The sequence below is a fragment of the Micromys minutus genome (assembly GCF_963924665.1).
Source record: "Micromys minutus genome assembly, chromosome: 6".
NCBI classification, from domain to species: domain Eukaryota; kingdom Metazoa; phylum Chordata; class Mammalia; order Rodentia; family Muridae; genus Micromys; species Micromys minutus.
In genome coordinates, this window is record NC_137975.1 from 27,485,951 (window position 1) to 27,501,127 (window position 15,177).

General features: G+C 42.0%; 1 protein-coding gene across 1 annotated transcript in view; it reads left to right on the plus strand.

Moving 5' to 3' along the window:
* Positions 1–354: 354 nt before the first annotated feature.
* The window catches only part of KIF14 (kinesin family member 14), a gene marked incomplete at both ends in the record, with an annotated part of 57,854 nt that continues 43,031 nt past the window's right edge, over positions 355–15,177 (plus strand). Inside the window, 9 exons of the mRNA XM_080917736.1 lie at positions 355–1,415; positions 3,315–3,569; positions 5,463–5,550; positions 8,003–8,101; positions 10,034–10,086; positions 10,751–10,781; positions 11,244–11,351; positions 13,715–13,831; positions 14,277–14,392. Coding sequence (XP_080773862.1) covers positions 355–1,415; positions 3,315–3,569; positions 5,463–5,550; positions 8,003–8,101; positions 10,034–10,086; positions 10,751–10,781; positions 11,244–11,351; positions 13,715–13,831; positions 14,277–14,392 — 1,928 coding nt within the window. The remainder of the gene's footprint in view (positions 1,416–3,314; positions 3,570–5,462; positions 5,551–8,002; positions 8,102–10,033; positions 10,087–10,750; positions 10,782–11,243; positions 11,352–13,714; positions 13,832–14,276; positions 14,393–15,177) is intronic.

Sequence of the window (15,177 nt, forward strand, 5' to 3'; positions counted from 1 at the left end):
GGGATGAGAGGTCTTGTCTTTGAAGTCTGAAGTGTCTGTGGGGGCCCATAATGGAACCCCCAGTAGAGATATTTGTTGAGTAACAGGTGAAGTCCTTTGAGGGTGCAGGTAGGAAGCTGTGTGGAGGAGCAATGGGAAGTGGAGATTTAGTCTAATGCATCCTCTAAGAATTTACTTCTGTGGTAGAAAGACCGCCCTCTCTTTAACATTTATAGTAACCATTTTTTATTTTTCTTTCATAGTCGGTCAAATATTTATTTTTGGAAACTGAAAAGTACAAATTGTCCAGAGCTCCAGCAAGTGTCTGAAGCGCTTAAATTCTTCACGGCCTTGTTAAAATAACCTGCTGCCAAGATGTCAGTACACACTTCGCAGAGCAGACACAACATCGGTAGCCTGGAAGTTTCTTCTTCACAGAACATTTCAGCCTCAAGTGGCCTCATCCACAGCAGCCGACTGGAACTGCACTTGAAGTCAGATATGTCAGAGTGTGAAAATCATGATCCGTTGGTGAATGCTGGCGCTAAAACCATAGACATAAATAGCACTTATGTTATCTCTGCCTGTAAAAAAACGAGAGAGACACCTGTTCCCCCTGACCCCGGGAGACTGACCCTTCAGAGAAGGGCTACTTGGAACAAAGAATCGTCTTTACTTGGTAGTGAGTTGGGAGACACTACTCGAAGAACAGCAGACACAAGTCTTAGGTTACAACGTCGGCACGCTAGAGCAGATTTTGTGGAAAAGCCGGAGATACTGAGTCCTGTGGGAGGTAACACAGGAAGTAACTGTGCTTCACAGGAAGCCAGGGCAGAAGCAAAGCTTGTAAATAATGACACCCATGTCTTGTCTTGTGTAGTTTCTGTGAAAGACTCAAATGATACCGGGTTGACAACATCTAAAAACCCGTGTCCTCCCTTCAGTGCCTCTAATGAAAAGGTGACCGTTAAGAACCTAAACAGTAGAGCGCCTGTTGGTCCTCAGCATCACACTGAAGCTATGAGATCAGGACACTTGGTGCAACCAATTGAGAGCAAGCCAGATATCCAAGTGTCAAGAGGGGGAAACCCACACCATGGAAATGCTGGGAAGGACACTGGAAAACACATCAGTACATTCAGAAGCTCAGGAACAAGGACCCCGGTGAAATGTGTTCCAGAACACAGATGGACACCAAGGCATGACCTACCTCCACCTAAAAGCCCAGCTTTATCCACACTGAAAAACAGGATGGCGAGCCCTCGAGTTAAACCAAGGCCAAAAAGTTCTCTCCTTGCAAATAAAAGCTCACAAGAAAGTATGCTGCCTCCCGAAGAAAGAAGTACAGTTCAGAATACCTTTACAGAAACAGACCCCTTGAAAGTAGAGAACAGTCAAGTGACAGTAGCCGTGAGAGTAAGACCTTTCAGCAAAAGGTACGCTCGAGGCGTGTTAGCTCTCACATGTCCCATGTCATTATGTGTTTTTAAGACTCTGCGGTTAGAAAGCCAGTGCCTTTAAAGTCATTGGCATTTTCTCTTGGTACAGGGAATTGAACCCAAGGCCCCATGTGTGAGTACCATTGAGCCACATCTCCAGCCCACCAATATTCAGACTTAATTGTAGTTATACTGGTTATTTTTATAATAGGATAGAAAATTAAAATCATTATTTGTATCCGTGCTTTTAGAAACCGAGCCAGGCATGATTGTGCATACCTTTAATCCCAACATTTGGAAGGAGGGGGCAGGTGGATCTTTGAATTTGAAGCCAGCCTGGTTTACATAGCAAGTTCCTGGGCCTAATGTGGCCAGAGAAGGGGGAGGGGGTTTGCTGCTGAGCGAGTCATTTAATTCCCTAATGCAATCTCCTTTCCGATTTTTGATTTGTAGTGATGGGGACTGTTTCTCCCCTTTAAAAAGATCCAGGCTGGCTCGTAGCTTCCCCAGAGAATGTTCCAGAATGGCAGTCAGCAGCAGCATCACCTGCATTTGGTGCATGCGCTCATAGATGCAGAGGCATAGGATCCTTGATTTTGAAGGCATGGACTATTTCTTTAAAAGTGACTGCAGCTGGGACAGTCACAGATTATCAAGAAGACGTTAAAAAGTCAGCAGTGTGTGGACGCTGTGCCTTTGATCCCAGCAGTCACAGGCAGAACCCTAAATGTAAGACCAGCCAGGGCTACACAGAGAAACCCTATCTTGAAAATAAATAAATAAATAAATAAATAAATAAATAAATAAGGGCTGGAGAGATGGCTCAGTGGTTAAGAGCACTGACTGCTCTTCCAGAGGCCCTGAGTTCAGTTCCCAGCAACCACATGGTGGCTACAACCGTCTGTAATGGGACCTGATGCCCTCTTCTGGTGTGTCAGGAGAGGGTGATGGTGTGCCCACATACATAGAATTACTTTTAAGTGTTTTAAGGATAAGTAGTTGTTATTGTGACATGCATCTGAGTAGCCTAGATGGTGAGCACTACTTCAGTGAGGGATAAGTCAATAAGTTCTATAAAAGTCTCTCTCTCTCTCTAGCAAAAATAAGGTGGGAAAAATAATTAGGGAAAGGGATGCTGGTGAGCTTGTCCTGAGAGTCAAACAGTCAAACTAACAAAAGCTTAAACAGCCATGAAGGAGAGAGGCATGGAGAGAGGAGGGGAGGAGCAAAGCCCAGGGTGGGTGACCACAACTCAAAGACCCAGGGAAGTAAGGCCCGTGGAAGGGCCTGGCTCCAGACTCCTGGGAGCCCTGAAGGATGGGGCTGGGCTGAGATGGGACTGCACTCACCTGGTAGATGACACAGACGGGTTGGAGACTAAGTCACATTTTAAAGCAGATTCTCAGGCAAGAGGCTGACAGCTGGGCCAGCAGTGGTGTTTTTTCTGATGCGTAAGTGACTAGTGGGAGGAAGGGTGCAAATGACAGGAGGCTTCAAGCAAGGGAACCCCATGCAAGGAAAGACCCCTGAACTAACAGTGACAGCCAGCATCCAGCGGACACTCCCGTATCTTTTCAGGTCCATTAAGACTCTGTTTATATTTTATGCCAGCGGAATATAGATTTTTTTTTTAATCCCCACGCTATTTTGTAATTTAAAGAAATGACATTAACTGAAACAGAGATCATAATAGGATGGGGAATATTAAACATTTTTTTTTATAAAAGTTTAAAAATGGGTTTTCTGTGTACAAGGTATTTGGAATATTGTTTTCCCTTTGAGTAGTACATTTTGGTTCCTTCATTTTCTACATAAAGCTAAGGAATTTGTCCCAAAGGCATGAAGACCTTAAGCTTCGCAGGTATTGTGTGGAGCCCGACTTTATTCTTTTCACAGAGAGAAGACTGAGAAAGCATCCCAGGTCGTCTTCATGAACGGGGAAGAAATAACCGTGGAACATCCCGATATGAAACAAGTTTACTCTTTTATTTACGATGTTTCTTTTTGGTCCTTTGATGAATGTCACCCTGGCTATGCGAGCCAGACAGCTGTGTATGAGACACTGGCAGCACCTCTCCTAGACAGAGCTTTTGAAGGCTACAATACCTGTCTCTTTGCTTATGGACAGACTGGATCTGGGAAGTCCTATACGTAAGTAATATTGATCATATATGTTTACGTTTCCTTCTGTCAGGAACATCATGGCTGTGGAAAGAATATAGCTTTTTTTTTTTATTGAAATTAAAAAAGGATATTGTGTGTGTGCTGTCATGTTTGTGCATGGGTACACGTGCCTGTTTGTGGAGGGCCGAGGACAGCTTTGTGAAGTTGGGTTTTTCATTCTGCCTTTAAGTTCTGGGAATTGACCTTGGGTCACCAGGCTTACCTGCCTTTACCTGATGAACCATTTTGCCTTCCCAAGATTATGGTTTTGATATCATGCAGATTTGGGCTCAGGACTCATCTTTTATTCTAGACCAGATCTAGATATAGGCACACACTGATTCTCTAGGCTTTAGTTTACACATGAGGTAATTCACCTTGTAAATGTCTTTGTTTCGCTATAACTTCTGTCTGTCTGTCTGTCTGTCTATCTATCTATCTATCTATCTATCTATCTATCTATCTATCTATCTATCTGAGACAAGGTTTCTCTGTGTAGCCCTGGCTGTCCTGGACTTGCTTTATAGACCAGGCTGGCCTCAAATTCACAGAGATCTGCCTACCTCTGCCTCCTGAGTGCTGGGATTTAAAGTGTGAGCCACCCACGATCAGCTGATTTTATTTTTTATGTGTATGAGTGTTTTTCCTGCACGTACGTCTGTGTACCATGAGGAGGTCAGAAGAAGATGTCAGATTCCCTGGAACTGCGGTTACAGATGGTTGTGATCACCATGTAGGTGACAGGAGCTGAATCCAGGTCCTCTGGAAGGGCAGCAAGTGCTCTTAACCACAGAACCAATTCTCTAGCCCTAACTTGTATTTCTTTTGTAAACTAGTCCAAAGAAGAAGAAGAAGAAGAAGATGATGATGATGATGATGATGATGATGATGTGTGTATATGTGTGTGTGTGTGTGTGTGTGTGTATACACTAAGAGAATTGATAGTAAGACATCTTGGGTAGAGGGGCTGGAGAGATGGTTCAGTGGTTAAGAGCACTGACTGCTCTCCCAGAGGTCCTGAGTTCAAATCCCAGCAACCACATGGTGGCTCACAACCATCTGTAATGGGATCTGATGCTCTTTTCTGGTGAGTCTGAAGACAGCGACAGTGTACTCATATATATAAAATAAATGAATCTTTTTTTAAAAAAAGGTATCTTGGTCTTTCTCATGTTTCACAGATCAAGACACCTTGATCTTTCTTGTATTAACCAGTATAAGCAACTGTGAAATTACTGGCTAAACACTAAATGACTAGACATTTTGGTCATAAAAAAAGTACCTGGTTGTATTTTGCTGAAGTGGGGTATTTTTAAAGATATTTTAATGTGGACTTTAAGCAGGAGGGTTTGAAGAAAGGTGCTCATACCTCTCACAGTAACCTTTCCACTGCACTTCTGACATCCCCATTTTAAGGCCTGAGTGGACGTTTAGTGGGGTTCAGTATCACATGGGAGGTCAGAGGACTAACTCAGAAACATAAAACCTGTGTAGTGGTTCACACCTGTCATCTCAGAACATGGGAGAAAGGCAGGAGAGCCAAGTTCAAGACCTGCCTGGGCTGTAGCCTAATGGTAGAACACTTGCTTAGATAGAATATGTGAGACTCCAGGTTCATTCCCTAGCCCTGCTCCCATTCCCCAAACCCCCCCTAAAAAAGGGAGTTGAGGCCCACTGTGAGGATATGTGAGACTCTGGCTTGAAGAAGTAAGGCCTCAAAGAGGCAGGTTTGGTTCCCGAGCCTAGAGTCATAGATATCAGCAATGGATCTCGATTTCTGTGTTCTCTATTCCCTTCCCAGACCTTTCTTCCTCAATGAAAATTTTTAAGATTCCTAAACTAATCAGTGTTGCTTCCTTCTTGTTCACGATGTATTTCTAGGATGATGGGGCTTAATGAAGAACCAGGCATAATTCCAAGATTTTGTGAAGATCTCTTTGCTCAAATAGCCAAAAAACAAACCTCAGAGGTATGTTCAAATTTAAATCAGTCATGATCACCCAGACCCATGGCAAGGTCTAAAAGATGGCGTTCTCGTTTCCAGATCACGCGTCTTTGGTGTGGGGGGAGAGGGAGCGGGAAGGAGGTTCCACGTTCAGGAGCAACTCTGCCTGGGGGTGGGGGGTGGTAGAGCCCACCTTATGCTGCTGCGTTCTGGTCTGTAGCTTAGGCTGCCCTTGAATTCTCAGTTCTTCTGCCCTGGCCTCCACCATCGTGCCTGGTTCCTTTGTTTCTCTCCTTTGGTGCTGTGGAGCAGCCTACAAATGCCCGTGTATGTATGTATCTCAGTGGTCAAGTAGATGCACAGACTAAACACAGCTAAACAGGACCCCACAAAACAGGACAGTGAGGCCAGAGTAGGAACCCTGACTCCACTTTAAAAGCCACGCCTTTCTAGCCATGCCACTGGGGAAATGAGGCAATTCAAGCCAGACTAGCTGGGAACTTAATTATCCTGCTTAAAATAGTCTTAAGTTCTTCTGTGTGAGTTTGAGGCATATCTGTTCCTGCCTCCGACTATCCCAGGAACCGCCTCTCTACCGGAACTTCCGCCTCCTATTTCCTGCCTCAGCTGATAGACTATCAGCTTTTTATTGACAAGTGGTGTTTCCATACAACACATAAGATTCTCTCTATACCATGCACCTCTTTTTTTTTTTTTTTTTGCTATCTGGAACTTTCTCTGTAGAGCAGGCTACCTCAAAGAGGTCCACCTGCCTCTGCCCCCTTAACGCCATGATGAAAGGCATGAGCCACCACGCCTGACTGCATTTTTAGCTTTTTGAGAAGCCTCCACACTGATTCCCACAGTGGCTCCCTCCGCCAATCCTCACTTACTCCTACCAACAGTAAGGTCCCGTTTCTCAGCCTTGCCAGCGCTTGTCTTTGGAAGATGAAATCTCAGATTTGTGTTTTACATTTCCTTGACGTCTAATTGTACATAACACTTAGGAGAAAAAAGCGTTTGTGTCCTTTTTCTTGAGAACTGTCTGGTCAGTTCTGTAGAGTTTTTTTTGTTTGTTTGTTTGTTTGTTTTTTGTTTTTTTTTAAAGTCAGGTTGTTCACTTTCTTTCTTTTTAAAGATTTATTTGTTATATGTAAGTACATTGTAGCTGTCTTCACACACACCAGAAGAGGGCATCAGATCCCATTACAGATGGTTCTGAGCCACCGTGGTTGCTGGAATTTGAACTCAGGACCTCTGGGAGAGCAGTCAGTACTCTTAACCACTGAGCCATCTCTCCAGCCCTGTTCACTTTCTTGGATTAGTTCTTTTAAGCTCCATATATGTTCTGTACACGAATCTTCTGTCAGATGTATAGCTGGCAAGGTTTTCTCCCATTTCCTCAACAATTCATTATCTATTGGAAAGTGTCTCTACATGGGTGAGGCCTCGTACTTCATTTCTTTACATCCTTAGCAATATGCTGAAGCCAAACACATGGTAGGTAAGTACTTCAAATACTTACAGGCTTGAATTGAACTTTATCTAGAAGTTAACTTGGTAGAACTTTATCTAGAAGAAAACTTGTTTTATGGAGAGAAAATTTATAGAACATTAACCGTTTTAAAGTGAACAGTTTAGTGGTACAATTTTTAAAATTATTTATTGTGGGGCAGATGTGGCACAGTGTGCTGGGGTCAGAAGGCAGCAGCGGGAATCTGTTCTTAGTTGTACCATGTGGGTCCCTAAGATCAAACTCAGGTCATCAGGCTTAGCAGTGATGGCCTTACCTGCTGACCCTCCTCCCCGGTCCATGTGGCAGACTCCTTTTTGTTGTTATTGTTGTTGTTTTTGTTTTTGTTTTTGTTTTTTGTTTTCTGAGCTGGGGTTTCACTGTGCAGCCCTGGCTGTCCAGGAACTTGCTTTGTAGATCCACCTGCCTCTGCCTCCTGGGATTAAAGGCATGTGTCGCCACTGTCCAGCTTCAGGTGGTAAATTCTTTTAATCTATGTAGTTCCCCAAAGAAGGCTTTGAACATAATACATTTTCATGTCTCATCATTACTTCTTCCAAACTCGGGCAGTTACTAATCTGCTTATGTGTCTGATTTTGTTTGCTTTGAAATTGTCACATAAATCGAATCACGCAATGTGTAACTTATGTGTCTGGCTTCTTTCACTTGGTGGTGTTTGTCGGAGGTACATCTCGCCTGCCCAGTTTACTGCTGTTTATAGCCGCCCTTATTGTGGTTTTGATTGGCATCTCCCTGCTGACAGGTGATGTTGATCTGTGCTTCTCTACCAGTTGTGTTTCTCAGAGAAATGTCTGTCCAAGCTCTTTGCATGATTTTTAATTATATTTTTGGTGTTGGCAGTAAGAGTCCTTCATGGATTCTGGATCTGTATCCATGTTAGGCATATGATTTGCAAAGATGCAAGGACTCTTAAAGTAAACCGGATACTTTGTTCCCTTCCAGGTCAGCTACCATCTTGAAATGAGCTTCTTTGAAGTTTATAATGAAAAAATTCATGATCTTCTCGTTTGTAAAGGGGGAAATGGACAGAGAAAGCAACCAGTAAGATTTTAACTAATTTCCCCTATGTTTGTTTATTTGTTTATGGGCAAGGGTGGCTCATGCATGGGGAAGTCTGGACAACTCAGCTGGAATTAGGTGGCTCTCAGGGTTTGAACTCAGGTCATCAGACTTGCTGGCAAGTGCCCTTACCCGCTGAGTGAGCCATCTCTCCTGTCCTTAAATAATTTTTAAAAGTATGTGTGTGTGTGTGTGTGTGTGTGTGTGTGTCCTGGCTGTGGCTGTGGGTTCATAGAGACAGGGGGATTGGTTCATGGAGACTATTCTCTCCTTCCAGTGTGGATTTTTGTCGTCAGACTGGGGGTTGTTGTCACTTTTACCTCTGGGCCATCTGCCCTTATTTATCATTTGTTTTTATTTCTATGTATGTAATTGCATACATTTGTGAGTTCCCTTGAGAACATGGCTTCAGTTTTTACAAAAATACTTTCATGTGATAACAAATCCTTTGAGTCTCCAATTTAACTGCATTATTTAGAAGAATCTGAACATCACGAGTGAAAATTAAATTAGTTGTGATTTAGCTTATGTTTAAATTTTTATCAAATGGCAGGGCATAGTAGTGCACATCTTTTATCCCACTTAGGAGGCAGAGGCAGATAGATCTCTGCACTCAAGGCTAACCTGATCTACAGAGCGAGTTCCAGGACAGCCAGGACAAAGAAACCCTGCCACAAATACAACCAATATATATATATATATATTGGCCCCATGATTTATAAAGACTATGTGAGTCAAATATGGAATTTCTAATTGGCCAAAAAATAGATGTTTTAAAACCAGTGTTCTTATAGAGTATACATTGACGTCTTAAAATGCATGTGAGGGGGCCCACATGCATGTGTGTCTACCCGTATGTGGAAGCCAAAACACAGCTTCAAAAGTCATCAGAATATTGTCTACCCCTTGAGGCAGGCTGTCTCATTGGCCTTGAGCTCACCAGCTCGGCTAGACTGGCTTAGTCAGCAGGCCTCAGTGAGTCTCCTGCCTTCACGTCCCCAGCCTGGGGTTGAACCCGGGTCTTCCTACGTCCAGGGCTATTGCTCCAGCATCTACTTATCTGATGCTTTGTCAGCCATCTATGAAAAAGATTTTCAGTTTAAAAGAAAGTAAAGCAAAACTGCAAAAATTTCTTTAATTTTATAAAGAAATGAAAGTCTAAAATTTCTCTTCTAAATCTAAAACTGCTCTTCCAGAGGTCCTCTGTTCAAATCCCAGCAACCACATGGTGGCTCACAACCATCTGTTATGGGATCTGATGCCCTCTTCTGGTGTGTCTGGTGTATCTGAAAACAGCTACAGTGTACTCATATAAATATAATAATAAATAAATCTTTTTTTTAAAAAGTTCCCAAGTTTGCCATTGGTGACACTGAGAAACTTAAAATCACATTTTCTTCAATGATTTCTATAAAATTTAAAATTTTGGATAAAGCTTTGTTTTTCGAGACAGGGTTTCTCTGTGTAACCCTGGCTGTCCTGGAACTCACTGTGTAGACCAGGCTGGCTCAAACTCAGAGATCTGCCTGCCTCTGCTTCCTCAGTGCTGGGATTACGAGTGTGTGTCACCATAGCTCCATATAGGTGAATATTTTAACCTCTGAAGGTTACAATGAATTTATTTTAGAGAGACTTAAAAGCATGTGTAATAGCTACTGTAGAATTTAACTTAAGAATAAAAAGACATGTATAGTCTGTTTGTACATTATGCAACTAAAGTATTTCTGGTGGGGATGTTTCTTAGTGTTTTACACATTTTGTGAGAACCTTTATTTCTTTCTGGATAGAGTAAAGATAAATATCTCAAACTTGATATTTATATTTAATTTAATATATATATATTAAAACAGATTCAGAATTGTATTTTCTACTAAATATTTGTCACGTTCTTTAAGATATTATGTTTCCCCCCAGCTTCGAGTGAGGGAGCATCCTGTTTCCGGACCGTATGTTGAAAGTCTGTCAATGTAAGTGTCGCTCAGCCAGCATGAGGGAGAGCAGCAGTCAGAGAAAGTGTGCTCGCCCGTGGTCCTTACCACGCTGCGTTCATATCTCAGCGCCGAAACCCGTGTCCGCGCACTTCCCTCCTCTTGGTCCAAACAAGCTCTTTCTTCTTGTATTGTCGATATCGTTCAAAATGTCTTCGAAGTCTCTGATGCCGGCTATTGACTAATCTGACTGTAAATGCCGGTTTCCTTCTTACTCTCCTCTTTCCCCCGTCAGCTTAGAGTCTTTACAACTCACCTTTACTCCTGTTACTATAAGAGGGTAAGAGTTTCGCACCTGCCAGGAGTCACCGTCTTTCTGCGTTCTAGCGCTTTTCATTAGGAAAAAGGGAAATGGCTTAATATAAATTCAGCTCTGTTTAATAATATGCCTATTGTACATGTATGTAAGAGTTGATATGTTATGCCGTAGGAGATTATAATGTTAAGATTCCAAGTTTTTTAGTAGGGAAAAAAGTTATAATTTCTAGTAAAACGGAAATGGCTTAGGGGGAGTTAATGGGATAATGCTAGTGAATTAGTTCATTATCCTATTCAGAGGTAGTTATTAAAAGATCATTAATCTATTGAACAAGAATAAAATTGTTAGTAAAATTGTTTTTGTCTTTTTACTTCTTAAAAACAGGAATGTTGTCAGTTCATACTCTGATATTCAGGTAAGTTGGGTTATCTTTTATCTTGTTTTAACTAGATGGGACACATGATAAGGATTTCTGAGACTCTTTCTCCTTAACTATTGGTGTGAGTAAAGAGAAAATCTTGTGAACTGCATGTGCATGTTAAGTTTTAACCAAACTAGGTGATTTTCTCACTAAAATTCAGAACATGCTGTCACTTTAGAAGAATAGAAAAAGATTGTGTTTGTGTGCATGAGTGTGTGTGTGCGCATGTGTGCGCGCCACCACTACCTGGCTCATTTCCTAGAGCACGTCTCTGTGAGAGAAACAAATAGAACAAAAATCAAAAGAGGCAGTGACCATGAAAATTGTTAGAAAGATAATTTCTTTTTATAAATTAAGTAAGTATGTGTGTAAATGTAAAAGTGGAAATCAACTGCACTTTCTTTTTTGTTACTTAATCATTTTGAGTAAGTCTCTGGCCTACTTCTTTCTTACTAGAGCTGGCTGGAACTGGGAAATAAGCAGAGGGCCACTGCGGCCACCGGCATGAACGACAAAAGCTCCCGCTCTCATTCCGTTTTCACCCTGGTGATGACGCAGACCAAGGTATTTCTTTTATTGTAACTCAATTTCACGTTTTAATGAAAATATGATTATATTATTCACCTCTTTCCTTCCTCCAGTTTCTCCAATGATCTTCCCTTCCTCCTCAAATGTATGACCTCTTTTAATTATTACACACACACACACACACACACACACACACACACCATACTCAATGTGTTCGTATGTATGTGATCTCGGGGCTGCCCACCTGGCATTGGATAGCCACTTATGGGTCTTATCCCTGAGGAACACTAATTCTGCCCCTCTCAGTTGCCTGCGGTCTACCAGTGGAGTCCCATGAGGTTTTCTTCCCCTTTCTAGATTAGCATGTCTCTTGGTCTTGTCCCTGCTCTGGTCTTGTTTTAGGCAACTGTACCACTGAGATACCCTCAGTGAGGCTGTCCTGGCATTTTTAGGAGTCAAAATCTCACAGCAGGTCTCCTGGTCCTTCCTGGTCCTCTGACTCTTACAGCCTTTCCGCCTCCTCTCCCTAGATGTTCCCGCGGCCTTAAGTGCAGGAGCGCATCATACACATACCTATTGGGGCCGGCATCCTGTGAACAGTTAGTTGCCTCTGTTTCCTGCGAGGGTCTCTCATCAAAGAGAAGCTTCTTTGATGAAGAATGAGAGCCACACTTAGTGCCTATAAGGATATGTACTTAAGACACAGCTAGGAATTAATGAAGCGCCAGTAGTAGTTTCTCCTTTAAGATCCATGCCCTCATGAGCTCCGGGTAATTGGCCAGGTTTACAAGGCATGGTTCTCTTCTATTAAGGGGGGGTTTCTTATACAGATGTTGGTCACCACCAAAATCGGAGTGCTAATATTGCACCTGAGTGGCGTCTTGCCTGCTGGTGACCGTTGTGGTTCATAGGCACCATGGCGGAGTAGGACTAGTTGTGGCTTTGCCTATCCTGGCAGCTTCAGGTCAGTTCTGGTTAGGATCCTAGTCCAGCGTCTGTTGGTGGTGGTGGTGACTTTCAGAGACAAGAGTGAATGCGTCTGTCCTGCGTTTGTCTTATTTACGTCTGTAAATCTGAAAGTAGACATAGATAAAAATCTTTCAGTTGGTTAAAATCATAATCCGATTTCACAAAACTTTTAACAATCATATGCCATAGAAATTCTTTGTAGAGTTAATTTTTAAAGTTTTATTCTACTATTATTATTGGATTTTCTCTGCCATGAGACATTTATATTGATTTAAAATGTTTTGCTACTAGACAGCTGAGATGATCGACTTTTCCCCTTTCATAGCTGTCTGTTTGAGATAACTAAGTCATTAAGACTTTTGCTTCTAACCACTATGGAATCAGTCTGGCGGTTCCTCAGAAAATTGGACATAGTCCTACCTGAAGACCCAGTTATTCCACTTCTGGGCATATACCCCAGAGACGCTCCAACATACAACAAAGACACATGCACCACAATGGTCATAGCAGCTCTATTTATAATAGCCAGAAGCTGGAAAGAACCCAGATGTCCTTCAGTATATGAATGGATACAAAAACTGTGGTACATTTACACAATGGAGTACTACTCAGCAATCAGAAACAATGACCTTATGAAATTCTTAAGAAAATGGATGGAGCTAGAGAATATCATCCTGAGTGAGGTAACCCAGTCACAAAAGAACAGACATAATATGCAGTCACTGATAATTGGATACTAGCGCCAGAAAGCTCTGAACACCCCAGAAACACCTCACAGACTATAAGAAGTTCAAGAAAAACAAAGGCCAAAAAAGAAAAAAGAAGAAAAATTATTATGCTTAATCTTTACACACCAAGAAAACTTTGACTATTTCCAGGTTACATCCTGTTTTACATGTACTTTATGCTCATTGTAACTAGTAAGATTTTAATGCACACTATCAAACCTTTAAAAAAAATCAAGTACTGACAAAAATGTATTCATATACTTTTATGCAAAAATGCTTTTAAAATCTGTACATTTATCTTTGTTTTTTTAAAATAAAGTTGTTCAATTAAAAAAAAAAGAAACTTAACCTAAAAAAAAAGACTTTAGCTTCTTTGAAGTTTTTTTTTTTATATTTGTCAAGCTCTAAACACTGTTCAGTGTGTTGTTTTTAAGTACACCTCATGGATACATATGTATCTACACAGTAAGAGGTAGTTTTAAAAAATAAATAATTTAAATAATTTGGGGGCTGGAGAGATGGCTCAGCGGTTAAGAGCACCAACTGCTCTTCCAGAGGTCATGAGTTTAAATCCCAGCAACCACACGGTGGCTCACAACCATCTGTAATGAGATCCGATGCCCTCTTCTGGTGTGTGTAAGACACTGATAGTGGACTTACATGTAATAAATAACTAACTATCTTCCTGTGATGCGGCTGTAGACAGAGTTTGTAGAGGGGGAGGAACATGACCACAGGATCACAAGCCGCATAAACCTAATCGACTTGGCCGGCAGTGAGCGCTGCTCTACAGCCCGTTCGAGTGGGGAGCGACTGAAGGTAAGAAGGGCGCTGGGCACTTCTCTCCGCCCCTGTCTGTTGTGTGCTGGGGTCTCGCTGTGTCACTGAAGTGTCCATAAGCTTAGCTCAGGTGACCCTCCTGCCTCAGTCCCCATAGTAGCGGGGACCACAGGTGTACCCCAGAGTTCCCCTCCCTTTTCTCATAATGAAACTCACTTTGAGGACATGACTTTTAAGGAAGTGCAAATTGAATATACTTAACAACAGAAAAAGCATCTTTACCTTGAGTTTATAGATTGCTGTGGTTTACATACTGCGCTGGGATTAGGTTTCAAAGAAAACTAATGTGGAGCCATAAAAATGTCGATAGTTTGTGGAGGATATTATTTACTCATTAACTGTATGGGGGGAAAGTCATATTTTGTGAAGTAAATGTGTTGCTGAGAAGTTAAGAAAAATAATCATTTTTGAATCTCATGCACAGGAAGGTGTGAGCATTAACAAGTCCTTGCTAACTTTGGGGAAGGTCATATCTGCACTCTCTGAGCAAGCAAACGGAAAGAGGGTTTTTATTCCCTATCGGGAGTCCACTCTCACATGGCAAGTATGAGTAATTACATTTGGTTTTGGTTTCATTGTATGTTTGTGGTGTATGCATGTTTGTGCACATACATGTACAGGTGTGTTTGCCTGTGTGTATACATGTAGAAGTCAGGGGTCGAATTCAGGAGCCGCCTTCTAACCTTTCTCCACCTGATGTTTTGAAACAAGATCTCTCACTGAATCTGGAGCTCAATGTTGTGGTTTGAATGTCTGGCTGGTCTTTGGGACCCACCTAATCCCTCAGCACTGGGGGCCTAGGTTGTGTCTTAGTTACTGTTCCATCGCTGTGACAAGACACTCCGAATGGAAAGCTTGTTAGTGTGTCACCAAAGGTTTGCTCTGTGTGTAAAGTGGATCGAATACTTCGGTTTGCCTAGCATGTAGCAGCTTGCACAGAGTCCTCCATGTTTTTATAGTGAGTGTACATTTACTTCTGCCTTCGATGTTCAGCTTCTAATAAACACAAATGTAGACAGTCCACAGCCTCCAATAGTTTTACTTGAAAATGTTCTGCTTCACGATGGTGTGAGAGATGATAAGCATTCAGGGGAAAAAAATGACTCCTTGTTTTCAGGGCATGTGTGTGCACGTTTCAGTGTGAATGTTTGTGTGTGCATGCTACAGTGTGCATGTTTGTATGTGTGCATGTTGCAGTGTGCATGTTACAGTGTGCATGTTACAGTGTGCATGTTTGTATGTGTGCATGTTGCAGTGTGCTTGATTGTGTGCATGTTTGTGTGTGAATATTGCAATGTACATGCAGAGGTTTCACATAGCACATT